This window comes from Prinia subflava, chromosome 4, assembly GCF_021018805.1.
Source record: "Prinia subflava isolate CZ2003 ecotype Zambia chromosome 4, Cam_Psub_1.2, whole genome shotgun sequence".
In the NCBI taxonomy this organism is placed as follows: Eukaryota; Metazoa; Chordata; class Aves; order Passeriformes; family Cisticolidae; genus Prinia; species Prinia subflava.
The window spans coordinates 63,943,543-63,957,771 of record NC_086250.1 but is presented as its reverse complement, the minus strand read 5'-3'; the positions used below and the strand labels follow the sequence as shown (position 1 = coordinate 63,957,771).

Here is a 14,229-nt window from a genome sequence, read left to right as displayed (position 1 = left end):
TTTTTTAAATGAGTTACTGATAGTCTAAAGCACTCTCTTTCTCCAAACTCAGCAAAACCATTCAAAGTACAGAGAGTTTTAAGCACTCTGGTAATGTTTGTATTTAAAAGCACTTGTAATGTATTGCAGGTGTATCCAATGTCAGTTGCATGCAAATTTTGATGGAGGATCCTGAATTAAAATATTGTTAACCTTCAAATGAAATCTTATATCCCATCAAAATATATGTCTGCTGTAAATGATTTCCCACAAACATATTCTTATTACATTAATATTTTTTTCTGGACACTGTTCTTACTGGCTTATCTCCTTGCACTTGACACTGATCAGTAACACAGAGACCTGAGTGAGCCTTTACTTTTGTTAACTCATAACAAAAAAACAATGGACCACATTGGTGGGTTTAGGTTATCCCTGCTGCAAGCTAACATATTTATTTTTATAGGGATTTGAGGGAGAACTACTGCCGAAATCCAGATGGATCTGAATCACCCTGGTGCTTTACCACTGACCCAAAAACCCGCACTGCTTATTGCTCCCAGATCCCCAAGTGCGATGTATCAAACGAGCAAGGTAACAGGAAAGGGTGACAACCTGGTTTTAAGTAAATGCCATACTGTTCTAAACATCAAGTAGACAGCCTTGAAAACTGGAGAAGTTGTGTCTGTATTACACCTACGTAGTTCCACTTTGGCTTTATTGGCATACTTGGGATTCATTGTGGTGTAAATGAGATTCCTTTTGCAGTTTTATTTGTGATTCCAGCAGGGAAAGCTGCAACAAATACTTGATTAGATCTGGTTTTTAGACAAGGTCAATCTATGTATCTGCTCTACTGTCTTTACCTTTCTTAGTATGAAAGGTCTTTTTTCACAGCTGAGATGATTTCCTTACTTCACAATCTTTTCATAATTGCATTTAAGGCTACCAACAGTGATTTTTTCCCACTTTTTATTTTCTTTCATGTCCTTGTTTTCTTTCTTCTCCTTGTCTAGAAGGGATTTACTTTTTGAGTTCTTACTTATCTCTGTCTGTGAGGTTCATTCTGAGTCTTCACCCAAATGTTTTTCCCATGAGGTTTTGGCATTACTATAAGGAGTAATGTTTCATCCTGAATGGAAGCCAATCACAGCATAAACTGAGGCTAAGACCTCAGACCTATATCAGGCTGCATTAACATCTCCATCTTTAAATTTTAGACAATTTTTCTGTAAATTTGAAAAAGTTGCAGTTTCAAGACATGTCAGAGAAAGGATTAAACTTTCATAGTCATTCTGTGTTTCTTGTAAAGTATCAATTATCAAAAATTAAAAATACTGATGAATATGAAATTAAGTGCTTTATGCAAAATGTCTTTATAGTACTGATCATTTTAAACAATTCTCTTGAAAAGTCTCAGAAAAGCTTGTGACAAAAGCTTATGTATTAAACATGATGTCTGCTGGAGCGAACAGGCAAGTTTTTGAATTATATTAAAATTAAAGTTATGATGATTTTTTGATTTTGCTGAAGAAGTACTTAAGTCTAGAATTATATACTGTTTCCAATATCTGAAAACTACGCAAAGCTAAACGCCTATTTTTTGTGGAGGGAGGAGTAGGGAACCATTTTTACTTGGTTTTGTATAAACTAGCTTCTGACAACTTTTAGGCTATTCTGTGTGACCCCTCTAAATTAATCATAAACAAAATATTTATGAAAGAAATTTTCCAAGTCTATGTAAGTAAGACAAAATTTAAAATACTTCTGTGTTGGGAATGAAGGTCTCAAACAGGAGATTATGTATGTGAATTTGAAAACTATTTTCCATTGTTCTTCTCACCTGATTTATACAATTGTCTGATTAATAGTGTGTAGCATTTGTTAACAGAACCCTTGTTTGGATTACTGATGGAAAGGAAGAGTTTTCTTCTTAGTGTTGCACAGTCACCCTCCACTTTTATCTCAACATTCTTTTTCCAGATTGTTATCGTGGCAATGGCAAGAGTTACATGGGGAATCTATCCAAGACAAGATTTGGGCTCACTTGCTCTGCATGGGACAAAAATATTGAAGACTTACGTAGGTGTGTACTTATTAAACAGAAAGAGATATTTCAGTGGGTCCTGAATAAATACAGCCTCCAGATGGCAACTCTTTTTCATCTGCATTGATTCCAAAGTAGCCTCTATGCCCCGAAGCCTTTAATATCTTTATTTTCTTAATCTTTATTTTTATCTTTTTGTTTTTTTCTTTGCATTTAAATATATTGCACAATGTAACTTTGCTTGGGCTGACCAGTAATTGCAGGCTTTCAGATATTTCTTAGTGTTTAGTTTACTGGCCTGTTTTACCCCATCCTTGTCCTTAAAAGTTTGGTACAATGAGAGGATATCAGAAATGAGGGGAAATGGTTGTCTCATCAGCCTCATCTCATAGATCATCCTGCTCCAAGGAGGAAGTTGACCTTGAGACCACCTAATGTCCCTTGCAGCCTGAAATTGTCTCCTTAGTCTACAATCTAGTGACACTGATGTCGAATGCCAATAAAAAGAGCTGCAATTTCTGTTGTTTATCATTACTTTGGCTTCATATTCAAGTAGTAGAAATAGCAAGTTAATTTATTTGTTGAAGCAAAGTGAATTACCAGGACTATATATAAAATAAGGGATAATAAAAAATAAAACATTTTGCTGTGTATGAGACACCACACACACTAGGGGCTGTGATGAAAATAGTTTCTCCTTCATTTTCCTGTAGTTTCTGAGGCTGATGCAAATGTGACAATATTTGCTTTGGTGCTTGTTGTAGAGTCACAGTGCTGAACATATAAGCCATTGTCCTTTGGGAGGACTCTAGAAGTCAGGAAGTGAGCCTTTGGGGAAGCTATGTTGCAAAAGGCAGACTTCAGTGGCCCTGTCTGGTATCATCACCTGGATTACAGGTGGTGATAGAGAGGATACATATTCCAGTGTGCTGCCCATGTAAGGGAAGCAGAGGTTTAAGCTCATGCTTTCTGAGAAGCATGATAAGTCTTAGCTGTGAATGAGGCAGTATAAACCTACTGGATGCTTGATGCAATTGCATTCATCTAATAGAGCACAGATCAGCCTTTCTTTTCTTACTCCCACACATTTTCCATCTGGGAACTTCTTTGGGGAGTTATCTGTCTCACTCCAGCAGTTTCTCTGGTTATGGGTGTTCTAGAGGCAGCATGTGGGGTTAGTTATGAACTGAAGGAGCAGTACAGCTGTAACTAAGGAAGCCTGTGTCCTTGTATCAGACAAGCCAAAAATAAACATCTTCCTCCGCTTCAGATTTTGGCCTCAAAATTTCACCTCTAAAGTGCTTCATGTAGGCTTGCAGCTTAGGTTGCAAATTTGTCTGAGCCATTCATCTTTCTCCTTTCCTGCTGCTCATCCTTGCTAGCTCACTTAGTTTACCTTTCTTTTGCCTTTAATTCAGCTTTGTAGATTCAATGCTCCCCTGTGCTGTTAACCTGAGGAGAAGGTATCTGTGCTCCCCAGAGAGGCCTGCAGATTTGCTGAGGGCATCACAGGCAATGTTCTAATCAGTATAATGATCCCTCCTGAGGGTATCTAGAGATTTTTGTTTGAGTGGAAGATCTAGAAGCCTCCCAGCTGTCCACTGTACACGGTGCTTAAAATACCAACCAGAGGAAAGTTGGGCCCAGATCTAGAAAATATTTGGGTCTCATCTTCCCTTTGATTTTAACCAGCCCTAAACCCTGACCTGTAGGCTTCTCAATCAGCTAATAATACAGTGTGGAGCAAAGCAACATTTAACCTCTGAAAATTTGGGCTATAGTATAAAGCTTTTCAACACTTTGATTTTTTTTCCCCTGTAGGCATATACAAATATTCAGAGAACCAGATGTTAGTAAACTGAAGAAGAACTATTGCCGCAATCCAGATGATGACTTTCACGGTCTCTGGTGTTACACAGATGATCCTCTTGTTCCCTGGGATTACTGCCCTATTTCTCGCTGTGAGTACTCGGTGTGCCACTGGCACTGCCAGCTGTGCACAGCCAGTGAGGCCACGGTGCCACGTGCCTGTGCACACCTTCCTGTTGTCACTTGTGGCAGCAGAAAATGTGTGATTCTATCAAGAATCAATTGTGCGTGACTGAGGAGGCGCAGACAGAAGCTGCTTGTGCAATATTTGAACAAGGGGTTCTTTTCCTTGACCAGCTTGGAGATTTCAAGGCTTATTTATGCAGCAGGAGCACAAAGGGGCTATTACAGATGGTCTAACATTTTTCCAGCAGATCTGGCTATTGAATGAGGGCTGGACAGAGACAAAGAATTGTCTAGCGGTCAAAATGCTGGCTGTGGCCTCAAGAAACCCAGGCAGAGTTATCTTCTGAGCTACAAACTTCAGAGACTCTTTGTGTGATCTGTCTCTGTAATGTTAGAATAACTCACTCTATATATGCTGAAGTGTATATGTGCTATAAAGATTAGATTCTGCTTTCAGATGTTTATGAGATGATTTAACTCCTGGCAAGAATTAGGAAAATCATGCCTCCAAAGTTGAATGTTTAAATCTAAATAGCTTAAATAAACAGAATTAAGAATCCTAGGGAATTCAGCAATAAACTGATGACAAGAAGAAAAAGATAGTTTTGTGCTGAAAAATGAGCAATTCACATTTATGTTCAAAATCTTTCTCTTCAGCTCTTATTTCTGAGTGACTTTGCTGTATGTCCTGGGAGAACACTTAAATGGTAAATCAGGCTTTTGAAGGCATGTCTGTGGTCTCTAGAGGTTAAGGATAATGTTACAGTCACTCCTAGAGGCAATCTGCTCATTTCCTCATAGCCTAAACTGCAGCATCTCTAAAATGTGGTATTTGAAGTCTCAGGTGATATTTTGGCATTTATGTGAAGAGTAAACAAAACCTTGCAAAAGGTTATTTGTGTCAGTAAAAATGAAGCATAAAGGCTGAAGAAATAAACTTTTTTATTCCCTTATTCTGAGTTCATTATTTGGATCTGTGAATTCCTAAGGTTGTATTTTCAGCAAACCTTTGTAGGGTATCCAGAAGTGGTGAGTGGTACATTTCTGCAATCAAACACCAGAGTGGAACTATGTCAGTTTTACAATTGTAACTCATATGGACCAGTATTACAATACTGTATGAATATATATGCACTTACATACAGTTATTCATAGAAACACATGTATGTATGCACACATATGGATACATATATGCACATAGATGTATGCATATGTGTATACATGCCCATAGACATTTACCTATGGATATAACTGTATCTATATAATGAATATACCTCTTTGTGTGTGTGTGTATACATACATTTTCTTAATAATGGAAATCAAGTTGGATAAGACTGTTTAAATTCTCCTTGTGCAAGTTTTCAGCAGTTACCCCTGTACCTCTAGCACATAATGCTGGATCAATCTGTACATCTCACTGAAGGTAAACATTTAGAAACAAGTTTAAACAAACTTGTAACTATTTTTTAATTGGACTAGATGGAAGAACTGAACTAGATTTTGAGGAACATGTTTTGATGAGAATAAGTTTTTTGCTGATAGGAACTTAAAATGCCTTTCAGAGTTTTTTGAGGAATTGACAAATTCTTTCAGTCTTTGGATTTAATCACATGACTTCTATAGTTCCTGAAGCTTATTTAAAAGTGATAACTTCATTTTTCAGCATTTGCTTGTTTGAATGAAATATGCAAATTGAACATGATAAGTAGCCTGATGTCTTCAGAATTCAGCCAAGAAGAAAAATGCTTGACATTCCTGTTACAAAATGTTTACTTCTTTTTTTATTCTATCGGAATAAAGTTTTGCCCTCTTGTTAAACCTTACTGAATACTGCCTTTGCACTGTATTGAAGAAACCATTGAAGTTTAAAACTTTGTGAACCATTAAAGTTAACGATATGTCATTTGCTGTTGAATTTTATTCAATTTTTAAATGTATTTTAATTTTGTATAATGGCTGTCTTTTGTGTCTGTCTAGGTGAAGGTGATACAACTCCTACTACAACCAGCTTCGATGGTAAGTAAGTTTGTGTTTGTGCAGTGCATGACTATCCTCCAAAACGAGACATTTCTTTCCAGTTGGGAAACAAAATAAAGATTAGTTAAAGCTATAAAAAAAAAAAACAAAACATACAGACTGAGAAAAATTAATTTTACAAGACAAAAAGGGGAAATAGCTTTATTATATTCCTTTATCTATTTACACTGTCATGTCCTGCTAGGGGTGAAATTTTGTAACAAGTTTCAACGTTTGCTTTTTAACTATGTAGGTCTCAGGAAACTATTTGAATTTATGTATTTTATATTCCCTGTGGATATTTAAATAGACCTACTCAGCTGCACTGAATTAGTTTTGATGGCCTAGAAATATATTCCATTAGCACAGGAAAGTTAATACATAATAAATATTGACCTTCTTGTGGTCCTTATGTGCAACTGTGCAGGTTTCCTACCACTGTTTTTAGTAAAATGTGATCTCTGGACCTGCTTTCAGATACTGCCATTCCCTGTGCCTCAACAAAACATTTGAGAGTTGTAAATGGAATCCCAACACAAACTAACGAAGGATGGGTGGTTAGCTTGACGTACAGGTAACTATCACTTTGATTAGAAGGCCAATGCAACTACTAGGATATTCTTTTTAAAATTGTAGAAAATGTTGACCATAATAAGAATATTTCTACATTGCAGTTTATTTCTGTAAAAGCAGAGAATCAGCATTCCTCTAATGTCAGGTGATGCCACAGTATTCACTCTGCTAGTGAAATACTTTATATGTTCATTATCACTAACTTGTACACATGAACCTGCAAAGCATTCATAGTGTTCTGCTCTTTCAATTAACTACTGCAGGACTTTTCATAGCACTGTCTTCACATTCAGCATTAAACTATTTATTTTAGAGACTCTTAGAAAAAAAATGAATTTCAGAACAATATTTTCACTTTGATGGCAGAGCATTTCGTTGTGAAGTGTAGGATTCAGGATTTTGACCTGTGTCAAATTAAGCTTTCCCTTATGTCATTGCATGCAATTAAAATTTATCAGTATTAAAAAAAAATTAAAACAAATGCAGGAGCTATAAGGAAATCCTTTTTATTCTGTAAAACAAGACCCTGACATGTACAACTTGTGTATAACACATGTATTACATTATGGCAGATCTTTGCTGCTGTTTGAAGGCCAGAACACAGAGTTGCAGTTTCCTATGTTCCTTACTGTGGTTCATAACTCATCAGCTGGAAGTGTGAATCATTAATTTATAACAGGATATATCTCATGCATCGACCCTAGATCTTCTATCCTGAAAAGAAGTAAAAAAAGCATTTTGTCTGCTGGGCCAGACTAAAGTCAAGCTCAATTCTATTAGCTTCATTATTCATTATCTCCTTTAAATTATCTCCTTTATCATTCATGATTCATTATCTCCTTTAAAATTATGTTGTAAAAGAGGTATTAATTGAGAAATGGGAGTAAAAGAAAATATAGAAAAGTATATTCTCTTCATCTCTTCATTGCTAGAGGAGTTTGGGCTGGCGATGGTTTCCCATCCCTGGTAACCTTTGCATCTTATGAGAGCCATCAGATCTCAACCTTTTTGGGAGTGCATTGCATGGTTCAGAAAGATATTTCTAGAGGAAGATCACTAAATTCCTAGACTAAGTAAACAGATGGATGGGCTACATCACTCCCTGGGAAAGTTAATCTTTGCACTATTTTAAAAGTAGCCTTGATATTTGATGAACTTTCAGGCAGGTAAGGTGAATTATGCCTGGGTGCCTAAAATTTAAATAGCTATTGTTAGGGTAGTTGAACCTGGATTTTCTGCTGTGTAATAAAATTCCATAAAACATGAGTGCTTAAATGATTGCAGATTCTTTTATGAATAAGGGATTCCTGGAATAATACAGCAGCAAAATAGATCTTGAAGTATTACATGTGGGCATAAAAAAGTAGTTTTATTTTGCATTGTTACCAAGGAAGCAAATAGAATATTGTCTGAAACCAAATTTTAATGACTTCTGACCTTTCTACAAGAAAGCATAACTATACACTCCAAAATGGAATTGCTGTATCTGAATGGTAAAGGCCAAATGAAACTTAGAAACTATTTGTATTTGATAACTAAAGCCCACCTCTAAATCTTAAACTGATCAATGAAATTTTCTTGTATATCCAATACAAATTCTGTAACCAAGTCTATTTAAGTGTATTTAAATGAATTTAATTTGTTTCATGGAACCAGCTCCAAATTTTCCCCACACTTAAATGAGGAATTAACCTTTCTCTGTGTACTAATGAATCTTCTCATGCAGATGATGAAATTCTGTATAACATAATAAGTGAGGAAAACATAACATGAAAGAATATAGTTATGCTCCTGAATGTGATATTTTTATAATAAAACAAGCTAGAACCTACATTTGAGTAGACTCCAACTTTTGCACCAGATATTTTGCTCCTCAATGAAAATATGTTTAAAAAAATAATAAAAGTCAAAGCTCTGTGTTATCCTGCTGTCTGTGAACTCCATATATAGTCTGGTATCCATCCAGTAGTTCTTTGCAAAGCTTTGAACATTTATGTGATTTGAATTTATAAATTGTGAGATTTTAAGCTTTTCCCAAATTGCTGACAGTTCTCATCCACTTTCCAAAGAGCTACAGAAAATAAATGTGATTTTGGAGGCTCAGAGAAGGAAACTAATTAATCTACATTCCACAGTATTTTTTTTTAAAGAACTGTCATGCTTAATTGCTTTAATTTTACTTGATGTATTATGCTTCAGATTTTCTATAATCACATGTAGGATGTCATACACTGCAGATTGTTTCCAACTGAAGTATGTGGGGACAAAAATCTCCTAGGGCTTGTAATCAAATAGGAACTCTCCACCTTGAGGTCAATGCTTTGAATAATACTCACATGAATAATGACCAAATGTTGTTTACATCTGGTGGCAGTTTGGGGACTTGCTTGAAAGTTTCAGTTCAGTTCCTGTTACAAAGAATAGGCCCTTTTTTTTTTTTTAATTTAAAATTAGATGTCTTATTACAAATTCAGCTTCGAAACCACTAAATGAACAGAATAACTGAATTTGTCTTTCTTTCTGGTTTTTGCACATTGGAGTAAAGCTCTGCAAAGTCATGTTACTGTAAGTGTTGAAACTGTAAAGCAAAAGGACAGAGACAAGTTTCCTCATGTCAGTCTGCCACTTTTCACCAGCAAACATGTGTGGGGAGCAAAACCCTTTTTAAACTTTTTGACTATGTAAAAACTAATATTAGTGTTTTGGTGTTTTTTTGGGGTTTTTTTACCTTTTTTCTTTTCTTTTTTTCCCCCAGGAATAAGCATATCTGTGGTGGTACTTTGATAAAAGAAGAGTGGGTTCTTACAGCAAGGCAGTGTTTCCCTTCTCGGTACTGTAGTTTGTAACTTTGCAATATTAAAACGCATCTATTTTCGGGAACTTATCAGCATGACTCTTCTTCAACTTGAATGCAGAAGTTTTTCCTCCTGTTTGGCTTTAACACTGCTTTTCTGATATAAAAGGCCTGTGGGACCGTGGTATTTTCTGTTATTATTGCTGTAAATCTAAATAGCCCTGTCTGTTTTACATAGAAGCATAAATACATCTTCCAAGTGTCATTGTTAGACAATTGCCTCTTTATGAGAATTAGCTCATGCTTCTGCTTAACTGGACAAAATAAAATAGAAAACTTGGGTAGATGTAAAAAAGTTCAAAGGTTCACAGTATCCAAAGATTTAAATGTTTGGATACTGTTAGGAAAAAAAATTAGATTTTAGTAACAGTTAAAGATAAAATTATGTAATGGCTTCAGGCCAGAACCTTACATCCAAGCATGTTGATTTTGGAATAGCAGTTGGCAGCACGAAGACATTTCTGCTAAGGAGTGTTAGTTAAGATCTTCCAGCATAATCATATTAAGCAGAGTTTTTAGTTATTTTCAGTCGGAAAAGTCTTAACCAACTTTGCCTCATTTAGGTACAAAGATTTGAAAGACTACAAAGCCCTGCTTGGAGTCCATAACATCAAAGGAAAGGGAGAGGAGAAGCGTAGACAAGTCCGGAATATCTCCCAGTTGGTGTACGGCCCCCCAGGGTCAGATTTGGTCTTACTGAAACTCAGCAGGTTAGTAGCGGTTATTGTGAATTTTGGGACACTCATCACCTGGGTGAGGTTCTTCCTCAATGAGATTTGCAAGTTCATTGCTGTACTATCTCCAGTACCACAGATGCTGTCTTCATGGGGTAAAATTCCAACTGGAAGAAATTTTTTTTGGTATATGCAGAAATTCAGGTCCATCGACGTCACTCAGAAAACAGATGTTACTCCTGTGAAATCATACCTACATTATTCTTCCTGTTAACCATGGTTAGGTTTGTTGGGAGATTTAAAGAAAACCCACAAAGTAGTGGACTAGTATATGGTTTTAATTTATAGAATGAGCACCAGATTGTAGCTGAGAACCTCGTGTATCTATAAGCTTTCAAAATTTCTCCACATTAGCAAACCTATATGTCCAAATGAAATGCCATCGCTACTTACTTTTAAGATTAAAACCCAAGTTAAAAAGCATAAAAGTGGTGACAGCATCTCAAGAATTTTTTGACAGCTGGCAGCTGTGGTACAAAAAATAGGTAGAAGGATCCATCATATTCTTCCAAGACAGAACATGAAAAGAATTGGCACCGTTTTTAATTGCTGTGGTCTATAATAGACTTAATGTAATTTTTAAAATACATTTTAGAAGGTTATATCTATTATTATTTTTCCTCTTTTCAGACCTGCTATATTGACAAATTTTGTAGAAATAATCCGACTGCCCATTTCTGGATGTACCATTCCAGAGAAGACCAGCTGCAGTGTTTATGGATGGGGATACACTGGATGTAAGAAACTATTTTTAAAAACTAAATGAATACGTTGACAACTTACTTCCTCTTGTCATTATAGGTGAGGCTGTGGGTATTGCCTGATGCCACGGTTGTCCAACACTTGTTAAAAAATAGAGTTGTTGTGTTGTTTTCTAATTTTGTAAATCTCTGAGCCTTTTATCCAAGTTAATTTAACATGAAATATTTTCCACCAGTCTCTCCTTTTTGTTGTTGTTGTTTCAGGGACAAACAAAATGATTCAAACATTTCTAGGAGTGAATTAGAGAAAAATACTGATCTACATGTTAAAAAAAAGACAAACAAAGTTGATCTGCAGAATGTTAAAAGGGTTTTTTGACAAATCTTTTTTCATCTACTTGAACAGTCTCTTTCTGTAATCCAAAGCAGGCCCCTGTAGAAAAACTAATACAGAAACATGTAATCAAAGACTTTATTAACATACGCAGTGACAGTGAACTAGGGATGCAAAGGCAACCTCAAGTCTGGCATTTCCTATCTTTTGAGTACTTGACTTTGCAACCTTTCTAATGTTTATTAAACACAGTTTTGTGTGAAGAAAATACAAATATGTGGGAGAACAGACATTTATTTAGTCTAGTAAATGCTATATCTGGCTAATTATGTGTTGATAAAAAGTTAATAGCTGCCAGTTGACAATAATTGCTTCAATATTTACTGTGCTTAAATGTTGTTTTGCCACAGACCCTGAGTAAGCAGCAGCAAAGTACTCACACTGTCCTGGAAGCAGAGCAGAAGATAGGCTGGAATTCTGAGGCTGTCTTCCTTGTAGCCACTACTCTGCCATTTCTTTGTGGGTGGCAATTAATCTGTACCAGCCCTCTCCCAAATGACTGCCTTTGATGTTCCCAGCATGTCCATATTAGCCATCCTCTGGGGGCATCAGCTGTCTGGGGACAGGGACATCAGGCTGGAGCACAGTACAGCACCACAGGAGAGCTTAGCTTGAGAGAACTGATAAGGAATTTGCAATGTTGTGGAGTTATGTAATACAGTAAATACATAACATCTGTCATCCAAGGACTTTGTACTATATTTTTTGCACTACTTATTATAATCCCCACAGAATCCCGGTCAGGGAAGGAAGAAGTGTAACATCCATTCTTTTTTTCAAGAAAACAAGATAATAAGTCAGTGGAGGGCAAGCTTGGCGTTTTCTTTTGATGGCTGTGCAGAGAATGGGCAGGTCCAGGCCCTTCATTTATCTTTGCAGCTTGTACATGCTTGTCTTTGGTCATGTAGAACAAGAGTAAGCTCCACAGGGCTCCTGCTTCCTGACCTTCACACTGGTGAATGGAGATTGCACAAGGCTTTGGCTCTGCCCTTGCAGGCACAAAGTCATTCAGGGTAGCTGAGCCAGCACAGAATGAGAAAAACTCCACTCTGCTACAGTATTTTTCAAGTCACACGTCCTTCCCTAGGCCATGGCAGGCACTGTTACACATTAACTCATGTTCAAGGCAGGGAGCAGAATCCTCCCTCTGCTGATGGGTGTGATAACATTTTCAGGCTCTTTTTCTGATTTCTTTGATGACTGGGCAAGCTGGTGGTGAGCTGCAGAGGACGACCAGTTACCCAGCCCTCTATTCTAGTGCTAAAACTTATCCAGATATGCTCCAAGAGCTGAACAGCCATGAAAACCAAACAAAAGTCTGGCAAATCTCATTTGCAGAAAATATAAGAAATCCAAAATGCAAAAACATGATAACAGTGGGGATAGACAAAAATGTGAGTTTTGGAGAGAAAGTGTAATAAATGAAATTATATTAATAAGTTTATCTAGACTGTATCTCTAAACACTTTTTTTTCCCCTAAAATGTATTTTTTTTTGTTTTCTTTTCAATTGTAGTGGCTAATTATGATGGCCTTCTCCAAGTAGCAAACCTGTTTATTTTGGGAAATGAGAAATGCAACCAATATCTGAAAGGGAAGATTACTGTGAATGAGTCTGAAATCTGTGCTGTGGCTGAAACCATAGGTGCTGGGCCTTGTGAGGTAAATATTGCATTTCCTAATACATTTATAGTACCCTAGCTATTTCTTTCCCAAAAAATAAATTACTGGACATTTTTTATAATTATTCTCATTGCACTAAACTTTTGCATTGGAAAATTATTTGTTACAAGTGTTCTATGTTATGTCAGAGTGCAAAAATTACTTCAATTTCACTGTGTTACCACACCACTGAAAGATTTACAGGAATCTTATATATACTCATATACTAAAACACTTCACTAGACTGAGACATACTTGTGTTCTCTATACTGAGGACAAAGCTGGGTTCTGTGGTAGTAGCAACAGCTGTGTGTTTTGATTGAGTATAGAAATCAAGGGCTGGAGAAAATTTACCTTCTTATTTAGATTAGGTATTACATGCAAAATACATAACTGTCAGTACTCAAGAGAGTTGATAAAGTTATAAGGAGGGAGAAAGATCCAAAAATGTACTAGGGTTTTCATGAGTTAGGAGGCTAGAGCATTTTGATCTCCTGAGCCTGAGCAACACATTGATGAGGACAGGAGAACTATTTCAGTGATCATATAGTTTGGCACAGTTGTTTTGCTTTGTACTGGTTTTGATGATGGAGAAAAGACATCTGAAGAGAAAAGCTGTAAATAATTTATTACAGGAAGATACAACTTTTTTTTCTTTTCTTTCTTTTTATGTAAAATCTGACTGCATTTGTCTAGAAGGAGGGAGTTCATGAACATTATTAAATATTTATTATCTGGAATAGAATTTTTGATTTCCTAATACCTATATTAACCACGTAGCAAAATTTTCCCTACCCAAGGGTACTTCCAAATCATGGGGAACAGAGGTCATCTTCATAAAGCTGAGGCCTCTTCCATTTGTTATTAATATTCCATGGAGTTGTTTTTTGTTGCAAAGTATTTTCTTCAAAATAAAATATTTAATTGTAAATGAGGTCTTAGACTTGTCAAGGCTTATAAATGAAACATCTGCATGGAAGTCTGCTGGGGATCCTGCACTTTGTTTTCCCGTGCAAGAAGAAATGGAATGAATTAATATAAGCAATCAGTCTTAATCACCGAGCAGTTTCCTGCTCCCTAAATTCTCCTTTGAAGCTACTTTCCTTAGCAGAGAACAGGCAAAGGAGCAAAATCAGATTGGCAGGTGAAACTCCACTCCTGAAAGTGTTTTATGAGCCGCTCTGATGGCGCTGACACAGTTCATTGTTCATGTGGGAACCAGTCTGCCGTCAGTCAGAAAAAAATCCCAAACCAAATAAAGGTCAAGCATTGTTG

The 14,229-nt window shown here is 36.3% G+C and overlaps 1 protein-coding gene across 2 annotated transcripts in view; it reads left to right on the top strand.

The window, feature by feature from the left end:
• HGF (hepatocyte growth factor) overlaps positions 1-14,229 on the top strand; it is a 58,582-nt gene that overhangs the window by 39,490 nt on the left and 4,863 nt on the right. For both annotated transcript variants that reach the window (XM_063396982.1, XM_063396981.1), the window contains exons 9-17: positions 446-573; positions 1,963-2,065; positions 3,848-3,987; positions 5,999-6,037; positions 6,515-6,611; positions 9,366-9,440; positions 10,028-10,174; positions 10,829-10,935; positions 12,809-12,954. In XM_063396982.1, the coding sequence (XP_063253052.1) occupies positions 446-573; positions 1,963-2,065; positions 3,848-3,987; positions 5,999-6,037; positions 6,515-6,611; positions 9,366-9,440; positions 10,028-10,174; positions 10,829-10,935; positions 12,809-12,954 (982 nt within the window). The remainder of the gene's footprint in view (positions 1-445; positions 574-1,962; positions 2,066-3,847; positions 3,988-5,998; positions 6,038-6,514; positions 6,612-9,365; positions 9,441-10,027; positions 10,175-10,828; positions 10,936-12,808; positions 12,955-14,229) is intronic.